The sequence below is a fragment of the Phoca vitulina genome, unplaced genomic scaffold, assembly GCF_004348235.1.
Source record: "Phoca vitulina isolate PV1807 unplaced genomic scaffold, GSC_HSeal_1.0 scaffold5, whole genome shotgun sequence".
Taxonomy (NCBI): Eukaryota; Metazoa; Chordata; class Mammalia; order Carnivora; family Phocidae; genus Phoca; species Phoca vitulina.
Genome location: NW_022589708.1, coordinates 55171814 through 55190515, shown reverse-complemented (window position 1 = coordinate 55190515; position 18702 = coordinate 55171814). Strand labels below are relative to the sequence as shown.

General features: G+C 42.8%; 1 protein-coding gene and 2 non-coding genes across 4 annotated transcripts; all 3 read left to right on the top strand.

The window, feature by feature from the left end:
* Positions 1-9790: 9790 nt before the first annotated feature.
* On the top strand, positions 9791-14745 carry TPT1 (tumor protein, translationally-controlled 1). Of its 2 annotated transcripts, none has more exons than XM_032402988.1 (6): positions 9791-10016; positions 10289-10362; positions 10918-11108; positions 11530-11635; positions 12434-12550; positions 13534-14745. In XM_032402988.1, the coding sequence occupies exons 1-6, from the start codon at positions 9989-9991 to the stop codon at positions 13534-13536; spliced, it is 519 nt and encodes a 172-aa protein (XP_032258879.1). In that variant the 5' UTR covers positions 9791-9988; the 3' UTR covers positions 13537-14745. The 2 variants fall into 2 exon arrangements, with proteins under 2 accessions (XP_032258879.1, XP_032258880.1); XM_032402989.1 differs by lacking the exon at positions 13534-14745 and adding an exon at positions 13393-13525 and having other exon boundaries at positions 9809-10016.
* Positions 13337-13466, top strand: LOC116631831. Its single transcript, XR_004299281.1, has one exon. It is a non-coding gene; the product is annotated as a small nucleolar RNA SNORA31 (small nucleolar RNA).
* Positions 14534-14667, top strand: LOC116631832. Its single transcript, XR_004299282.1, has one exon. It is a non-coding gene; the product is annotated as a small nucleolar RNA SNORA31 (small nucleolar RNA).
* Positions 14746-18702: the final 3957 nt, after the last annotated feature.

Below are 18702 nucleotides of genomic sequence, written 5' to 3'. Positions count from 1 at the left end.
GTAATGGCTGAAAATGCCTCATTTAAAAAAAAAAAAAAAAAAAAAAAAAAAAAAAAAATGAAATCCCTTAGAATTTCCTGGGTGGGGCGCCTGGGTGGCTCAGTGGGTTAAGCAACCAACTCTTGGTTTCAGCTTAGGTCATGATCTTGAGGTTGTGGGTTCGAGCCCCAAGTTAGGCTCCCAATTCAGTGCAGAGTCTGTTTCAGATTCTTTCTCCCTCCCCTTCTCCTTCCCCCCCACTCATGTACTCATGCACACTCTCTCTAAAATAAATAAGTAAAAATAAAATCTTAAAAAATGGGGGTGGGGTGTGCCTGGGTGGCTCAGTCGGTTAAGCGTCCGCCTTCGGCTCAGGTCATGATCCCGGGGTCCTCAGATTGAGTCCCACATCAGGCTCCTTGCTCAGTGAGGAACCTGCTTCTTCCTCTGCCTGCCACTCCCCCTGCTTGTATGCTCTCTCTCTGACAAATAAATAAAATCTTAAAAAAGAAAAAAAGAATTTCTGGGGTGATTAGGAATGTCTTCTGAGCTAATGAGGCAACTCCTGATGGGCTGGATAGCTTCAGCATGGAGGGTGGTCATCAGAAAAACCAAGCTATGATTAACCATGGAACTTTCAGCCCCACACCTCATCCCCCGGGGAAGAAAAGTGGTAGAGACTGAGTTAATAATCGATCATGCCTACATGATGAAGCCTCCATAAAAATCCCAGAAGTACAGGGTTTGAGAGCTTCTGAGTAAGTGAATGCATTTACGATGTGCTGGGAGAGTGACATACCCCAAATCCATAGGGACAGAAGCGCCTGCACTTGGGGCCCTTCCGGATCTTAATCCTATGGATCTCTTCATCTGTCTGTTCATTTGAATCCTTTAAAATATCCTTTATAATAAATCAGTAATAGTAAGTGAACTGTTTTCCTGGGTTCTATGAGCTGTTCCAGCAAATGATTAAACCTGAGGAGGGAGTTGTGAGAGTCTCCAGGTTACAGCCAAGTCAGACAGAAGTGGTGGGTAACCTGCGGACCTACTACTTGCAATTGGCATCTAAAGGGTTGGTGGGGGGTAGTGTTGTGGGACAGAGCCCTTAACCTGCGGGATCTGAGCAGTTAGTGTCAGAAGTGAACGGAATTGTAGGCCATGCAGCTGGTGTTGGAGAATTGCCTTGCTGTGTGGGGAATCCGGTGTCAGAAGTATCGTGTGTGAGAGTAAATGAAAACACAGTCCGTTTTTCCGTGGGCGCCTTCACAGAACTGTGAAGAGCAAGGTTTCTTGGAAGTATACTTCCTTATCAACATAGAAATATTTGTTTCAAATCTAATTCTCATCATATGGGGACAGTTTTTGAAAATGGTAGCCACCTCCATACCTATACTAAAAGATACACAATACAGGGTAGGACAAAAAGTGGGCCAATAAAAAATTATATTTGCATGTTCATGTATATTCCTATAAACATATTTATATTATATATATGATGTGTACAGGAATATACATATTTATATTTTATTGTTATAATTATATTTCACATATTTATATATTTCAGATTATATTTTAAATATATTTTATATTTATATTTACATCATATATACGCCTATATCCCTTTCTATAATTTTATTTTTTTTTAAGATTTATTTATTTATTTGAGAGAGCGAGAGAGCGAGAGCACGAGCCGGGCGAGGGGCAGAGGGAGAGGGAGAAGAGAGAGAGAATCTCAAGCAGACACCCTCCCACATCCACCCCTGCCCCCCCCCCACCCCGGGGCACAGAGCCCAGCTTGGGCTTGATGCCAGGACTCTGAGATCATGACCTAAGCTGAAATCAAGAGTGGGTCGTTCAACCCACTGAGCCACTCAGGCGCCCCTCCATTTCTATAATTTTGGTTCTTGCACTTTTGAACAAATGTTTACATATCTGATGTCTCAAATAGAATGAACACTTTGCTCTAAAAGCAATAATAAGTTACTGTGCACCAGCATGCCCTATGAGATCTGAGAAAAAAATTCCTTCCTTTTCCATACTTAACATTCCAGTGACCCCGCTAAGGCAGCCCTGAAAAATAACTGTTGCCATACCAACAGCTTAATGAAGAAAGTCTGCCATCGTTTTCTTCCCTGTTTGTCCTCAACTGTGTGATAAATTTCAAAGATGAATTAGAGCAATTAAATTCTGCCTCCAAAGGGTACCACTGGTTATAAAACTAAAACTAAGAATCTTTCTAATTCTTATCTCCACATTAACCCCAATCACTATTCCCACAGTAATCACTGTGAATAATTTACGAAACTTCGGAAAAGTTTTAATACAGACACAAACAGATGTATATTCTTTGCCTAAAAGGAATACTGATTCTATCTACGTGACTCTATTTGCTCTGTTCTCATAACAAAATTTAATTATCTTCAGGCTTTGTATTTCAAATTCTAAATTTTCTTTGATATTCTGAAATTGCATTCAGTTCCTACTCTAAGCTAATTTCCATGACTGTTATAGGGAATGGTAGGCAGCCGGGCAAGATGCACCAGCAAAGGAGAAGTCATGTAGAAAAGAAGAGTAAGCCAGCCAACAAGTCAGCAATCTGGAAGGGAGATAAAAATAAGTATAGAGATAACTCTAATATTTATTTATTCATATGTTTATTTATTCATTCCTTCATCCATGATGATGAAGTATTTATACATCCAATAATAATTCCATAGACAAGATGGAGAAACTGAGGCTAAAGTCAGTCCTTAATTCACAGCCATTAAATTTTCTTCTGACTCAATTCTGTGCTTTCTCTCCTCCCCTATGCCACAGAGCATGGAAGTACTAATATAGCTGTGACTGAGACTGCTCACTCTTCCAACTCCCTATCCATCTGCCACCCTGAATAAAGAATATACTTCCCAGCCGCCCTCAGAGTTAAAGGCTCTGTGATTAGGCTCTGGCAATAAGATAAAAGAAGTGATAGGCATGACTGCTAGGGCCTGCCCTCTGATTTCTGTTTATCCCTTCCTTACTGGGATGTGGACATGGGTGGTGTGGGTACCTGAGTGGGTGTTGGTGGGGAGGGTGGATGGACCTCTGGATGTCCACAAAGGAGGATAAAGTGGACCTCAATGTGATCAGTCATATTTTTTCATTCATTGAAAAAAAAAAACTTGAAGCAAATATGAAAAATGTTAGCAGTTATTTATTGTGATTGGTGGGTACCTAAATATCTTTAAAATGTTTATTTTCCAATGTTTTGGATCTATGATTTAAAAATAAATTCCAACATTCATCAGTTGGACTATTTATAATAAAAAATTTTTAAAGTAGTTTCCATGCCCAATGGAGGGCTTGCACTCATGACCCTGAGATCAAGAGTTCCATGCTCTACTGACTGAGCCAGCCAGGCATCCCGGAATATTTATAATCATTTTTATTTTTTATTTATTTGTTTGTCAGAGAGAGAGAGAGAGAGAGCACAAGCAGGGGGAGCGGCAGGCAGAGGGAGAAGCAGGCTCCCTGCTGAGCAAGGAGCCCAACGTGGGGCTCCATCCCAGGACCCTGGGATCATGACCTGAGCCGAAGGCAGACGCTTAACTGGCTGAGCCACCCAGGCGCCCCTATTTATAATAATTTTAAATGACATTTTAGATGAACGGTTAATGATATGGGAAAATATTCATGATAAAGGAAAAAATACTTGAACAATTTTCTGAGATTAAAAGTTGCCCACCCAGCTGACTGATTAGTCTAATCATCTTCTACTCATTTTTAAAATCCAGTCTAAAAATGATTAAAAGTAGTCCCAACCAAGAAATCTTCAAATTGGCTTGTTTATAGATCTGTTAGAGCAGTCTTAAAACAATAACCTATGCTTAAAAGTCTTAAAAGTCTTAAAAGATGGAGAAGTCACTTAGACATTAGGATTCCTTCCACCCTGTTTTTTGTTTTTTAATATAGGTAATATGTTTATTTATTTTTTTAAAATAAGCTCTACACCCAATGTGGGGCTTGACCTCATGACCCAGAGATCAAGAGCTGTAGGCTCTACTGACTGAGCCAGCCAGGCGCCCTTCCCTCTACCCTGCTTTTTTAAAAATTTACGAATATTGATGGGGAGAACATTAACGTGAAGATTAGTTATCTGTGGTTTTCTCTATGGTTTATAAATGCTCTTTTATGTGTATTATGATTTTTTAAATCAGAAAAAAGCCCTATTTTTCAAAGTTAAAAGAAATATTCAAATATCTAAAAGTATCTTAGATTCTAATGATCACTTTACATTCATCAAAGACACTACTGGAAGTTATATTAGTTATGTTGCTTGGTTTCACTTAAGAGAAAGGGAACGGGTATTCTCAGCTAGACCTAGATATTGCCAACAACTGGCCTGGCAGTCCCAGTTCCAGGTAGGGCTTGGTATTCTGTTGAGCATAAACAAACGCATAGAACATTAGCACCAGATAAGGCTACTTTGTGACTAAAACATGAACCTTGTCCAAAAGGGCTACAGAGTCAAAGGGGCACATTAAAAAAATAATAATAAAATTATCCACTGAAATTGACCAGTTCATGCTGCCAAGAAATATATTTGAAGAGAAAATTTGCTTAAGTCAATGGCTTTCAAACCTTTTTGAACTAGATCCACATGAAGAAATACGTCTTATGTTGGGATCCAGTACATATATACATGTGTAAATCTAAAACATAAATTTCATGAAACAATAGTCACCTTTACTACATGACTCTATTTTCTTTTTATTCTGTTTCGTTTTTAATTAAGTTGGTCACTATTCACTAAGTTGTTTTTCAGCTCTCAGTTTGAAGAGCACTGTTACACTAGGTCTTGAATATATACTGAATCCTATTAATTGAGATGGGATTTGACTTAATTAAGGGAAATGAAAACTTTTTTCGTCCATTCATTTATCAACAATTATTGAGTCAGGCCCTGTTAGGACTCCTGAGGTATAGCAATTAACAAAACAAAGTCCCCCACTCATAGAGTTTACATTATAGGGCTCTGCGGCCATGGATATTTAAATTTAAATTAATTAAAATTAAATAGAAGTACATACTCAGTTCCATTGCCACACTAGCCACATTTCAGGTACTCAATAGCCACTTGTGGCCTAGAGGCTACTGTATTAGAGCTGATACAGAACATTTCCATTATCAAAGTAATGCTCTTTTGAACAGTTCTGCTCTAAAGGAAAGAATTTGCCTTGTAACTTGACTAAAGTAATGATTTGTTAGCAGAGTATGAAAAGTCTGGGTAAAAGGAGCAAGAGAATTCATTAATGGATCTCAGAATGAAGGGATTCAGACCATGGACCAGAAATAGTCCAGCTGGACTGGTTCATTCCGAAATCACCTTCTGTCACCATCATAAACCACATTCTAACCTCCCTGCCCAATTCCCTCTTTAAGTACATTTTCTGCAACTTGACTGTCTACACTATACGTAACCAATTAGGAATTCCTCATTCTACATTAATGATATTGTTTTGCAAATCAATCTCATATATATGAGTTTGGTAAATACTAATCAATTTCCCTGAACCTGACCCCCAGTGAGTAAAGGTGAAAAACGTCCAAGCTGAGAACCAGACCCTTTGCACTGTGAGTACAGCAAGGACTACTAGCTGCCTACATTCTTCCTTAAGAACAAAATCCTGATTTTTAGGGTGGCAGTCAACCAGTGTCCCTGAGCTGGAAGACTAGTTTGCAGCCTTCACTGCAACTGGATAGATCCATGTAATTGTTCAGTGGGATTGTAGCCAGGGCACTGGGGTACAAGAGCACCTGGCCCTGGGGGTTCCAAACAGTCCAGGTTCGGCCATTCGCCACTGATAAAATCCGGAGGCAGAGAGATGAGTGGTGGTGAAACAAGAAAGTTTATTTCAGTGAGGCAGATGCTGGGAAGACAGAGGACTACGGTCTCAAAGACGGTCTCCAAAGCGCTGAAAATACTTGCAGGTATATATAAGGAAAATGTGGGCCAAAGGTGGGTGGGTAAGTGCAGGTGGGCAGTGAAGGTCAAATCCATCCTCTTGGAGTCAATCAAGGGTGGTGTCTTGCTAACTCAGGGCAGTCCTTATTGCTTGAGGGGGTAGTTTTGATTCTTATCAGGGGATGCTTAGCCTTCAGGCTCTTCCACCTGAGTGGAGACAAGCTGGAAAGACGAACCCAACTAGAAAAGTTTGAGGTCAAAATGGAGGCCGACTAAGTCCTCTTTTAGGACTTCTAGAATTGCTCCCTAGGAGGGAAACACATGCTAGAATGTACCTCTGTTGTCCTTCCCCTTTTCTTGCAGCCTGCAACGTGGATGTGATGGTTGGAGTTCCAGCCTCTATTGCAGACCATATAGGTGGTGAAGAAAGGAAAATCCTAGGCCCCTGATGCCCATGAAGCTACCACATAAGTCTGGACTGCATATCCCTGAGTTTTATTTATATGAGAGAATGAATAAACCCGTTTAAGCTATTGTAGTCAATCTGAAAGTGATAAAAGGGGGAACTCTTCTGAGGTGCTTTTCTCATGTGAGGGCCTGTGTGCAGAGGCCAGAAAACATTGTCTTTTAGACCTCTTTAATTGCAAGAGATACCAAGTCATATTCAGCTGTAAAATTTAGGACAATCTTAGATTTTGTTAGAAAACACTGAATAAGTAAGAAATAAAATGTTATAAAAAAATTTCAGCAGCGCCTGGGTGACTCAGTCAGTTAAGCATCCGACTTTTGATCTCAGCTCAGGTCTTAATCTCAGGGTTATGAGTTCAAGCCCCACACTGGGCTCCACCCTGGGCATGAAGCCTACTTAAAAAAAAAAAATTCAAATGATGCCAAAGTAAGAGCTAATTAGCTGAAGACCAAATCCTTTCAATTTTGTCAGTGGCTTGCAATTAGTAACTTTCGCTATTTGCATTGCTGGTGTTCTAAGTAGGTATTTTCAAGATACAGCACAAATTAAAAAAAAAAATTCATTCATTCATTCATTCATTCAGTGAGTGAGTGAGTGAGTAAAGTGATAGAAATTTATTAAGTGAAGATACAGAAAAAGCTCTCAAGAGTGAGAGGAGTCCTGACAGGGTTGCTCCAGCACAAATTTTTTATTTTTTTAAAAACATTTTATTTATTTATTTATTCATTTGAGAGAGCGAGAATGAGAGAGAGAGAGAGAGCACACATGAAGAGGGGGGAGGGTCAGAGGGAGAAGCAGACTCCCTGCTCAGCAGGGACCCCGATGCGGGACTCGATTCCGGGACTCCAGGATCATGACCTGAGCCGAAGGCAGTCGCTTAACCAACTGAGCCACCCAGGCGCCCTATTTTTATTTTTTTTTTTAAAGATTTTTATTTAATTGACTAAGACAGAAAGCACAAGCAGGGGGAAACAGTAGAGGGAGCGGGAAAAGCAGACTCCCCTCTGAGCAAGGAGCCCATGATCTCAGGACCCTGGGATCATGACCTAAGCTGAAGGCAGATGCCTAACCAACTGAGCCACCCCTCCCCGCGCCCCCCCCACAAATTTTTTAGACGACAGGGTGGAGCTTACAAAATATCTTGAAGTTCAAATCAGACTTTCCTAAGATTTTTTTTTTTAGGATTTCTAGTTTCTGAATTACCATGAGCTATTAAACATGAACCCAAGACAGACATCTCTTGACGCAACTCGAATTCTTTCAGTGAACAATTAGTGTTGTGATTAAACAGAAGAACGTCTTTAATACAACACATATCCACTAAATCCCTACATATTTCCAAATAACGTAATTAGAGGATTAATGGAATAGTTTCAGGAATGTTTTGCAAAGTAATAAAATGTGGGGAAAAAAAAGTAATAAGATTTGGAAAGAATTATGCATCCAAATTCAACCAATATTTATTAACCACCTACTGAGGACACCAGACATTTTTTCATTGCCTTATTTAATATCCCCAAAACCTTTTAACTCACAAAAATTCCGTTTTATGCTTAGGCTTAGGGAGCCTGGCTTTCCCAAGGTTAAAGGACCAGTAACAGACAAAGCCAAGATTCAACCTAGGGTCCTTTGACTCTTAACTTCAGTACTTTTTTTCACTATGGCTTTTATAAAACTTGAAAAAGTTTTTAATTGAACATAAAACTAGAGAAGAGTGGAGAGAGCAGTTTAGGGATACGATATCAGCAGATGGAAATATTTCTAAAAAATTTGAAAATGTTGGGGCACCTGGGTGGCTCAGTCGTTAAGTGTCTGCCTTCGGCTCAGGTCATGATCCCAGGGTCCTGGAATCGAGCCCCACATCAGGCTCCCTGCTCAGCGGGAAGCCTGCTTCTCCCTCTCCCACTCCCCCTGCTTGTGTTCCCTCTCTCGCTGTGTCTCTCTCTGTCAAATAAATAAAATCTTAAAAAAAAAAAAATTTGAAAATGTTAAAGCTAAGGAAAATAATTGAAGATCTTCCTGGGATAACCTGTTCCACTCATATATCCCAGAAATAATCAAGAGGTTTGAGAGATCCTTCACAGACATTCTGTCAGAAGATGTCCATTTGTTTTCAAATTCCCTTCATGCCATTTTTTAGCTTCCTCCCAGTTACCGGGGGTCCTCTAGGGTGTCCGGTGCAGCCCGGGACGACATCTTTTTGGGAGCGTACTATTTCCTGGCTCTTTTCCATTTTGACTTCTCCATCATCTCAATTCAGTTTTGCGCTCGGCTCTTTCCCAAGTTGCTTTCTCTTACTGTGCAGAATGCTTCGTTATTAGATTTAGAAAAAAACAAAAACGTTGGATGTATTGTAATTGCCTGATTCTTAAGAACAAAAATTTATGTGAGGATAGGACTGGTTTTAACTTGTTCACGACTGGGAGATCCGTGCAAAACCCGGTGCTAGGGATCCCGAAGAGCATAAAAATATTTGTTGAATGTAACAAGCTCTCCGGTTTCACACAAAAAGGGAAACTGTTTCCTTGAGTGTTTGTTTTGGACCTAATAACTGGGTCTAAAGCCCACATAACATTTAGGCAGGTAGGAAGCTCCCTATTTTTAACTCTCTAGCACTTAGGACATAATTTCATTGTCATCTTAAAGTGACACTATATCCCTTTTTTCAAACAGAGGACATAATTCAAGACCAAGTGCAAAACAGAAGGGAAAGTTCTTCAGCTGTTTGCCTGAGGAATCCGCAAGCTTTCAAATACGAACTCCAACTGGGAGATGGGAAAGCTGTGCAAACTCCAGAGACACCTTACGTCCTCCCCAAGACCTTGCGCCCCCCACGACTAACCCCAGAGGGCAGCGGGACGACCTGTAGCCCCGTCCCCGGACTCAGCTCTGCCCCACGAAAGCGTCCGAAAGCTACAGCTGGGGTAGCGCCTGGGCCAAACGCTAAGAAGTCCTCCGACGCCTCCCGAGAACCCAGAGCGAGGCCAAAAGCCCAGTCCCCTACCCTCATCCTTTGTGGACAGCCTCGCGGTCCCCCCAGGCCCCGACCCTCCGTAAACGCGAAGTTGACATTTTTGTTCCCAGAAATGGGTGGGAGCTGCGCGGCGCGAGGCGTAGGGCGGAAGCTTGAAAAGATTTCATCTAAGCCCCACCCAGGCCCAGCACCTCCCAGGGCAGCCCGGCAGGGTAGGGAGGGGGCAGGAAGCCTGCCCCGCTTACCCCACTCTCCGCACTAGAGGCCCGGGAACCCCTTCCTCCCCCTCTCCACCTACCACCCCGTCGCGAGCACCGCGCAACGCGGCATTGTGTCCCCGGGCCAAGTCCCCGGATGCTCGCCTCCCCTCACCGGCCTGCGCCGTGGCTCCACCCCTCGCGCGGCTTTGCGTGCCACGTCACCGCTTGCGGCGCTTCCGGAGGCGCAGCGGGCGATGACGTAGGGGGACGTGCCCTCTATATGAGGTTGGGGAGCGGCTGAGTCGGCCTTTTCCGCCCGCTCCCCCCTCCCCCCCGAGTGCCGCTCCGGCTGCACCGCGCTCGCTCAGAGCTCCCGGCTTCTGCTAAGGTAGTGCCGCCGTCGTCTCTCTCCAGCCGTCGTCATGATCATCTACCGGGACCTCATCAGCCGTGAGTCGTGACTGCACTACCACTACTGCCGCGCGCAGGGGACAGGGGTGCGGGTGGGGGCGGGGAAGAAGGACGCCGCCGCTGTCGTGGGCCTAGGGGACGCTGGCGGCCTTTCCGGGAGCGAGGAAGGGTCGGTGCCTGGGGCACGCCTCGGGGTCTCGAGCGCCCGGGGAGGAGCGGGGGCCGCGTGCGCCTGGCCCGCGCGGGAAATGGCGGCGCCGGTTCCAGACCTTCGGGCGCGCCGTGACGGGCGGGTCTGTGTCCCCGAGCAGATGATGAGATGTTCTCCGACATCTACAAGATCCGGGAGATCGCGGACGGGCTGTGCCTGGAGGTGGAGGGGAAGGTGAGTCGGTCGGGCCGCGCGGCGCGGGGGAGGCAAGGCCGGGCAGGCTCGGGTTTCCGCCGCTCCCCCGCCCAAAGTTGTGCAATCCTCTCCGCTGCCTCCTGGCGGAGGAGACGCTCTTTCCGGGCTCGGGTTTTTCTAGAAAAGTGGAGGCGGAGCTGAGCCTGGAAATAGGTCCGCCGCCTTGGCGCCCATCCTCCTCCCGGGCCATCCGGGACAGGTAGGCTCCGGTTAGGGAGCCCCAAGCCCTTCAACGTTTGCTCTACATGTACTTGCTTATCATCCCAAAAGCCCACATAGAACCTCTACTTGGATGTAAATGACCCCGTTTTCCTTCCGGTCAACAAAGAATTCTTAACTGAGTTAACGATGTTTCAGGAATTGCAGGCGGCTTGAGTTTTTTCTCCATAACAATGTTTTAGTGGTTTTGGCAAGAGTCAAAAGTGTTTTGGTGGGAGGATGATGGATATGTGAACTGCTGACACAAGATTTGGGGGATTCCTTTAGCTAAGGTCAAAAACGTCTGAAACCGAACTATTTTCTTTCTTAATGCAGATGGTCAGTAGGACAGAGGGTAACATTGATGACTCGCTCATTGGTGGAAATGCCTCCGCTGAAGGCCCAGAGGGCGAAGGTACCGAAAGCACAGTAATCACTGGTGTTGATATTGTCATGAACCATCACTTGCAGGAAACCAGCTTCACAAAAGAAGCCTACAAGAAGTACATCAAAGATTACATGAAATCGTAAGTGCTGCTGGCGCCGCCCACCTACTGCCCGCAATCCTGTGGGATTCGGGGATAAGCTGCCTTGGAGGGTCTTTAGCAGCAGGCTTACTTGTGAAAGGCCTTAACCTTTTCTGTTGTGAGCTCACAAGGACAGGTGCTTTTCCATAAATAAACTAATGTGAACATACTGGAGCATGCAGTGTGGTTTTAGCTTTTTAGAAGTGTACTTTGGGAATAACATGAAATCCAAAATTTGAAGAGTCTTGAAACTTTGATCCTGTGAGCTAGTAGTTTCTTGATTGTGCCATGTTAATCTGGCCCAGTGACAGCTAGTTGCCCTTTTCAGTGCTTGCTTGTTTTCCTTTGGATTTTTTTTACTGAAAAAATTCGTTTTGCTGAGAACTGAGTACTTTAACCTATTAATAAAATACTGTTTTAGAATCAAAGGGAAACTTGAAGAACAGAGGCCAGAAAGAGTAAAGCCTTTTATGACAGGGGCTGCAGAACAAATCAAGCACATCCTTGCTAATTTCAAAAACTACCAGGTAAATACCGTAAATGTTTGTGTCAAAGATGTGTGCAATTTAGCTGCCAGAGCAACAAATTACTTGATGAATCGTTGGTGTAACCTGGCTGTCTCCTGGGTCTTTTGAGCAGTTTAAATACTTCATAGATTCAATTCCAGTAGCCTAGGCTGTGGAAAGTAGCCTTCCCTGCTCCTAAGTTTGTTTCTAGATCTTGTCTGCTTGATTCCAGAATCTCATCCCTACTCACTTCCCAGAGGACATTTTTCATTTCTCCCTGTCTAGAATTGCTTGTTAATATCCTAAGTGGTCTTCCAATCTTCTTTTTATTTCCAACTCCAGTGTCTCATTGCCACTGGAGTTCTTTCTACACTTGTTCTGTTGGGGAAACTCAGTGACTTTCCCTTACCTCTATAGGAATAAAGAAAAAACTCATTACAGCCTGGCTCTTTGATTTTCCAACTTTCACATGTCCTCTGGCCATAAAGATAACTTTATCCATATGATGTTCTCTCTTCGTTGTATGTTCCCTATGCTTGATGATGTAAACAGGCTTTTACAGAGTTTGGAATTGTATATGTGGGGTTGAGAGAGTGTGTTTCCAGAAAGTCTAAAGTGTTCTGGATTGCTCTGTACTTTGGTCAATTGTTAGTGTTCTCATTCGGTGAACAGAAGTTTGGTTAGAATTTTTTTTTTTCTCCTGGTGAAAATCTCTTAAATTTTGGTGTTTTGAATCCTCCTTTGATTGTTTTATTGTAGTTTGTTTTGATACGATCTGTATATAACGGTCTAATTCTGGGTATTTGTTTGCTTCCTAAGTTCTTTATTGGTGAAAACATGAATCCAGATGGCATGGTTGCTCTGCTGGACTACCGTGAGGATGGTGTGACCCCATATATGATTTTCTTTAAGGATGGTTTAGAAATGGAGAAATGTGTAAGTATAAGGAAGTGGGTTGAAATCCGTAATGTAAAAATAGAGACCTCTTTGGTGTGATTCCTTGTTTCCTGCCCCTGGGATAGTTAGAATGGGTTTTACAGCAGTCTTTGTAAAGCGTAGGTCTAGTTCTTGTTTCTTTTTGGAAGTCTAATAGAGTTGTGTTTCACATGTAAAAGATTTTTATGGGACAGAAAGGGACTTAGAATTTTTATATACAGAAAGTTTTTCTCGTAGGTGGCTTAAATCACTAAGCTGGAGATGAGAAACAGCACCCTGTGTTGATCTTCCCCCCTAGAAATGGTCCTTCTCTTCATATTTTGCCAAGCATACGTGAATGGCATGTATGGCATGTGAAACCTTTTTCACTTTGGTTTACTGATAATTGACAACTGGTCATTGAAAGCCTTGATGTTACTAGCTTTTAGTATATAAAGTTAGAGGTGGCTGCTTACCCAATATGCAGAATCCTTTAGTAAAATTAAATGAATGTCTACTATGCAAGGAATTTCTGGAGGCAATACAGGAATGAAAGCATTCATTATCCCAGCTTTCAGAGGCTTCCATGTAAATTAGGAGTAAGATCAAGTTAAGGCTACACTAAATAAGATTAGAGGCAACAGTGGACAAAAATGTCTTAGGATGGTACGGATGATTTGCTAAGGGGATTATTCCAGGAATATCTGTGGTTTTTGTTAGTAGAACAGAAGTATATGTAGTATGAGTGGGGCTTGCTTCAATGAGATTTCTAGAAAATGTGCTACCCCCGCTTTGGTAAGGATGGTTGTGCATCCACTGATAGACCTTGAACAATTGGCTGTTGTTCTTTTGGTTTGCACTAGGATGCGAGAGAAGAAAATCCCTGCGCTTTCTGTCTGTCTTTGTGGCAGCCCAGATTGAATAGGGGAATACATCTGCAGCATAGAAATGTTAAATATTTTCATACCGGGTAAAAGTGTTAATACAGTCTCTCGTTTTTACAGTAACGAATTCGGCCATGACTTTGGATGTGTCACCTGTTGCCGTAACGGGCTGCTCCTCTTCATCCACACGACACCAGGACTTAGACAGATGGGACTGATGGCATCTTGAGCTCTTCATTTGTTTTGACCCTGATTTATTTGGAGCGGAGGCATTGTTTTTAAGAAAAAAAACATGTCATGTAGGTTGTCTAAAAATAAAATGCATTTAAACTCATTTGAGAGAATGCCTCTTAGTTTAACACATATTTAAATCCATCCGGTGTAGTGTCCTGGAGAAGCTAGAGCCTGGTCGTAGACAACTGCTAGAAAGCATAAGACTGCCTGCAGATAACTTCTACCGTGAAAAACTACTTCTGGGACTGGAATATAAAAAACAAGAATCCAAAAATCGTAATTCTGAGTTCAAGTAAAGGGAAAGACCATGCTCATAGCTGGGCCAACATTTGAAGTGGATTCCTTACACATTTCATCACCTACCAATGGAAGTAGTTAACTCTGGAGGAGATTACCAAAAGAATGAAAAGAGACTAATGACAGTTGGAAGCAAAGTATTGTGTGATCTTATTTGGCATAAGTCAAGTAGAGCCAAGTTCTAGAGAAACCTAGACGTCTCCTGGAATGCTTGTGTCAAACACCCTGGAATGGCTTGTCCTGCCACCTATTTTTGTGACTTCAAGGTGGTGGTTACATTTTTGAATGGTTGGGAGAAAATAGGTTGTGGGATGTGAAAAATACGAAACCTAAATTCGTGTCCAATTTTATTGAGCCCTGCCATGCTCATGTTTTTATGTATTGACTGGCTCTTCACTGTTAAGAGCAGAGTGTGACAGAGACCTTAAGGCCTACAAATCCTAAAACAGCTATGTGGCCCCTCACAAGACAGGTTTGCCTGCCCCTGCTTCCAAAGATGAAGTTCTAGATGGAGTGTGGGCCGAGGAAAATGCTGCTGTTGTGTCCTGTCGTGTCTGAAAGGGCTGTGGGTGTCAGGAGAATAAGAAAAATGCATCCGTTTGACAGACCTGGAGCAGTTCCTGTCTGCTGCTAAGGTTTCCACTAGAGATGCAAGAAAAAAGTGTCCTCGCGCTTTCTGTCTGTCTCATTATGGCAGTCAAGATTGAATGGGGGAGTACACGGAAAAACCAGAAGAATTTCTGCAACTCAGAAGTAACCTTGTCAACAATGAAATCTTGTTTTACTCCAAAGTATCTGAAATTTGAGTTTATGAGAAGTGTTGCAAAAGGATTTCCCAGACCCTTGCCTTTTGATTAATTCCACTTTTAAAAGCTTAAGGGTTAAAACTAAATAGAAGGCAAGCCAGTGAGTCATCTGGTCCTATGACAAGTGAACCCAGGGCGAGTCCAGTGATTTGGGAATTTGCCCTAGAGGTTTCAGAGTTAATGCTGTGTGATTCAGAACCTGAGACACTTAAGGTTGATAGTGCCCCCTGGTGATGAGTGGAAGTAAATCCAAATACTGGAAACTAGTCAAGCTGGTGGCAATTTTAAGCATTCTGATCTGACGTTAAAATAGAAAAAGTGCCAGTTGCTGGTCTGGGAGGCCACTTGGCCCTCTGAAACATTAGTGGGGAAAGAATTTTGGGGCAGCGGTCAGTACTATGAACATGACCACCTGATTGTAAAGTCTTGTACCATCTATCCTGAAACCTGATTGAGCAAGCCATGGAAAAGACTGGAAGAATAGGAGGTGCAGAGGCTTTGTAGGAAGTGAGTCCAGATCAGTCCAGCCTAGGAATGCTTATTTTCAGTCTTTCTGGTTACTCCCAGTTAAGAGTCTAGTTAAGATACTCTGTGCAAGAGTAACAGGTGATGTGTACTTTGTGGGCATGTCATTTTATGTACTTAATTGGTGTTAAACTTGATGAAGTCTTGTTCCTAGTGCCCTTTAAGCTCTAGGCTTTGTTACACGTTTGGACAAAAATTGTAAAAGGACTCTGATGGTGTCTGGGAAGGCCTTTGTAATGTGATTTGAATAGGAAAGCAAATAGGCTATGTGATACCTGGGGGCAGAACAGTCCAGGCAAAGAATAGCAAATACAGAGTCTGAAGTGGAGTGTGTTGACATGTTCTAGAGACAAGGTGGCCGGTTTGCTGGACCCATGATGACAAGAGAAAGGGTTAAGGCATAGAAGAGTATCCAGGAAAAGAGAAAACCAAGTCACGCAGGAAGGCCATAGGGTTTTGAGCAGAAGGGTGACATGATCTGACCTAATGAACTGTACCCACTTGAGTATTTTACTTGGAAGGAGAGGTCTAAAGATTTAAAGAACTATTGGGAAAATCTCAGTGCATGACGTTTGAAGCCAAAACAGTGGGTGAGATCACCTAGAAAGGATAGACTCAGCCCTCTGACTTGGAGCTTGAGATGGTCAGCAGGATGACCTGGCAAAGTGATTCAGAGGAACTGTCCCTGAGATAGGAAAATCCTGGGAGTGGTCTGGAAGTCAAATGGACAGTGTTTCAGGATTAGTCTAGATGAGGACCAAGTAGGCGAACTTGACAAGTGTGTGAATAGTAGAGGAAGAAAGGAAGACTATAGTATATAACATATAAAATATGTGTTAATAGGCTGTCTGTAAGGCTTCTGGTCAGTAGGCTATTAAAGTGGGGAGTGGAAAGTTATGTGCACAGTTCTTACTGTGGGGAGTTTGCAGATAAAGTTAAGAATCATAATGATGGTAGTTTATATTTATCCCACTGAATTCCTCCAAATCCATCCCTTAGTGCAGCAATGGTGTGTCTGATTATAATGCTTGGCAGTCCAAAGCAGGTTTTTTTACTATTGTGGGGGCATGTTTTTAACTACTGGAACATTCTAACATACTTTATGAGAGCTTGTAGATTATGGATTTGTACTATTACACATGGTTTCCTATTACAGCCTGGAAATTGGCATACAGGATTCCTCTGTACACTGGGCTATGTGAACCTCAAGTGGATGTTTTAACAGGAGTCATACAATTCAGTAGAAAAATGTCAACCATGGGCCTAGGGGAAAATTCTTTCCAAAATAATTACTTGTTCAATGAGGTTCCCTTCAATTACGCCTCCTCCACCCCCTCCAGGATACACTTGACATCTCCCTTTGTTCATATATACATAGTACTGAGCTAGTGGTAAAGCAGGAAGCATGGAGATGGGGCAATACCTTACGGAGTGCTTTTGCATGAATGCATCACAGTTTGAGGTGAAAAATGAGAATTCAGACATCAGGTGACTGACTAGAGGGGTCCTCTGGGGGGAGGACACAGACCACAATTGGCTAATCAAGAGTGCAGTACTATTAATAGTATTGTAGAACTACTAGACATTCGGTCCTGAGTTTCTAACAGTTTGATGCTAGAAATCTAGTCTTGTACTTGGTGATTTTCTTTGTATGTAAAGACAGCAGATAAGTTCTAGTTTATTTTCAAACGCTACTTGCACATGGCCTCACCTAGAGCATAGGAAAATAAAACCACTCTACCCAGAGTGGTAGAGAGCTGGTAAGTCACAGAGAAAGTTAGTACTATGAGGACAAGTATTCAAAACAGCTATACATGTAATTTCCATTTTCTTAGGTACATTAATTTAGAAGTCTCCCTCAAGAACTGCCAATTTGTCCTGTAAGTCAAATAGCCAAACTAATAGTCAACCTTGGGGGTGGGGGATTGGCAAGTGAAACGAGGAAGATTACTACACAAGAAATTTAAAACGTGAACACCTCTTTTGACTACCTTAAGGTGGAATAATGCGTATCAACAAATGGCAAGTATAAAATCGGAAGCTAAGGAAACTCCCCTCGGTGGCCTGCAATCTGTGTTTCTCCCCATCACTTTCCTAGCATTCCACCCTTCCAAAGTGTACTCTGACAAATCAACGTGATGGCAATCCACATTGATGGATTTTGTGAAGTGGAGCATGGGCAGGGTGTCCCTACCCTTGGTGACTGCCATGAACCAGCAGGACGGTAAATGCCACCTGCTGGCATCTATTAAAATCAAAAGTGACTTAGCTTTTGAAAACTGGTTAAGTAATGTGCAAACTGTTCCACTCTGTTCTACAGACAAAGGAGGAGGGCTGGGTGTGAATGTGAGAGCAGCTGATTTTAGCATCCCAAGAGCAATGTGAAGGCTTCCTTTTCTAAGGCATTTGCTAAACCCTCTAGTTTATGGGGTTGTGAGAGTTGTGCAAAACTCCCAACTACCGTTTAGCTTCCCCTATCACTAGCCTGTGGTCGTTTTGCGGACTATTTTCTAACTCCTGGGGTTGCCTGCATCTGAAGCCCCTTCCTACACCTGCATTTAACCTGGCAGCCCTAACCATGCATGCTTCTGCTCCACAGCCTTTGCCCTGGCTGTTTTCTCACCCCAGATGCTTTTCCCATGTAGCCACGTGGCTTGCTCTGACAACCAAGTCTGCTCAAAGGCCATCTGGTCAAAATCAGAGAGGCCTTTTCTGACCATGCCATTGAAACCTACACATCCCCCCACCCTCTTATTTGATCTTTTCCTCCATGGCACTTCTCACCATCTAACATACTATGATTTTACTTGCTTACTGCCTTATCATCTGTCTCTACTCCACGCAAGCTCCAAGAGGGCTCAGCTTTGAGGCTCAGTGCTGTATCCTGAATGTTCAGAATGGTGCCTGGCGCTCAGCACTGAGGTGTGTTGGTCACAGGATTAAAGGAATCGTGGGAGATCCTACACACGCTGCTGAGCTTGACCTGGATATGCTTCTTTTAAAAAATATTTCATATCCTAGTGTAAACTGATACATTTAGTGATCACAGTGAGAACATCAGTCCCTTGCCCCACCTCATTCCTGCCAGGCTATTTTTACTCTCCCAAGACACATTCTGCATATTTGCTGTTTTTCTTTTTTAATCCTTATTTCTAAATAACTTTCTTCAACTATTATTTCTTGTTTTTTTCAGTTTCAGAGTTTAAAAATTACCTTCTGACTTTCTCTATGGAAGATGAAGATTACGCTTTCTTGGCGCTGGTAACTCCCACCTCTTCTCTCCCTTGAGCCCTGTCGCTTCTCTTTCTGCATCCTCCCATGCAGTTATTTCCCAATTTAAGTTAATAATTATGGTATGTCTGTGTATTTTTTCCAAATTGAGCCATATAGTACAATTTCTAATTTTTATTTGTTTTATATTTTGCTG

Coding starts and splice junctions, on each gene's coding strand:
- TPT1 (XM_032402989.1), top strand. CDS start 9,989: ATGATCATCTACCGGGACCTCATCAGCC. Junction 10,017..10,288: donor CTACCGGGACCTCATCAGCC/GTGAGTCGTGAC, acceptor GTCCCCGAGCAG/ATGATGAGATGTTCTCCGAC. Junction 12,551..13,392: donor GTTTAGAAATGGAGAAATGT/GTAAGTATAAGG, acceptor GGTTTGCACTAG/GATGCGAGAGAAGAAAATCC.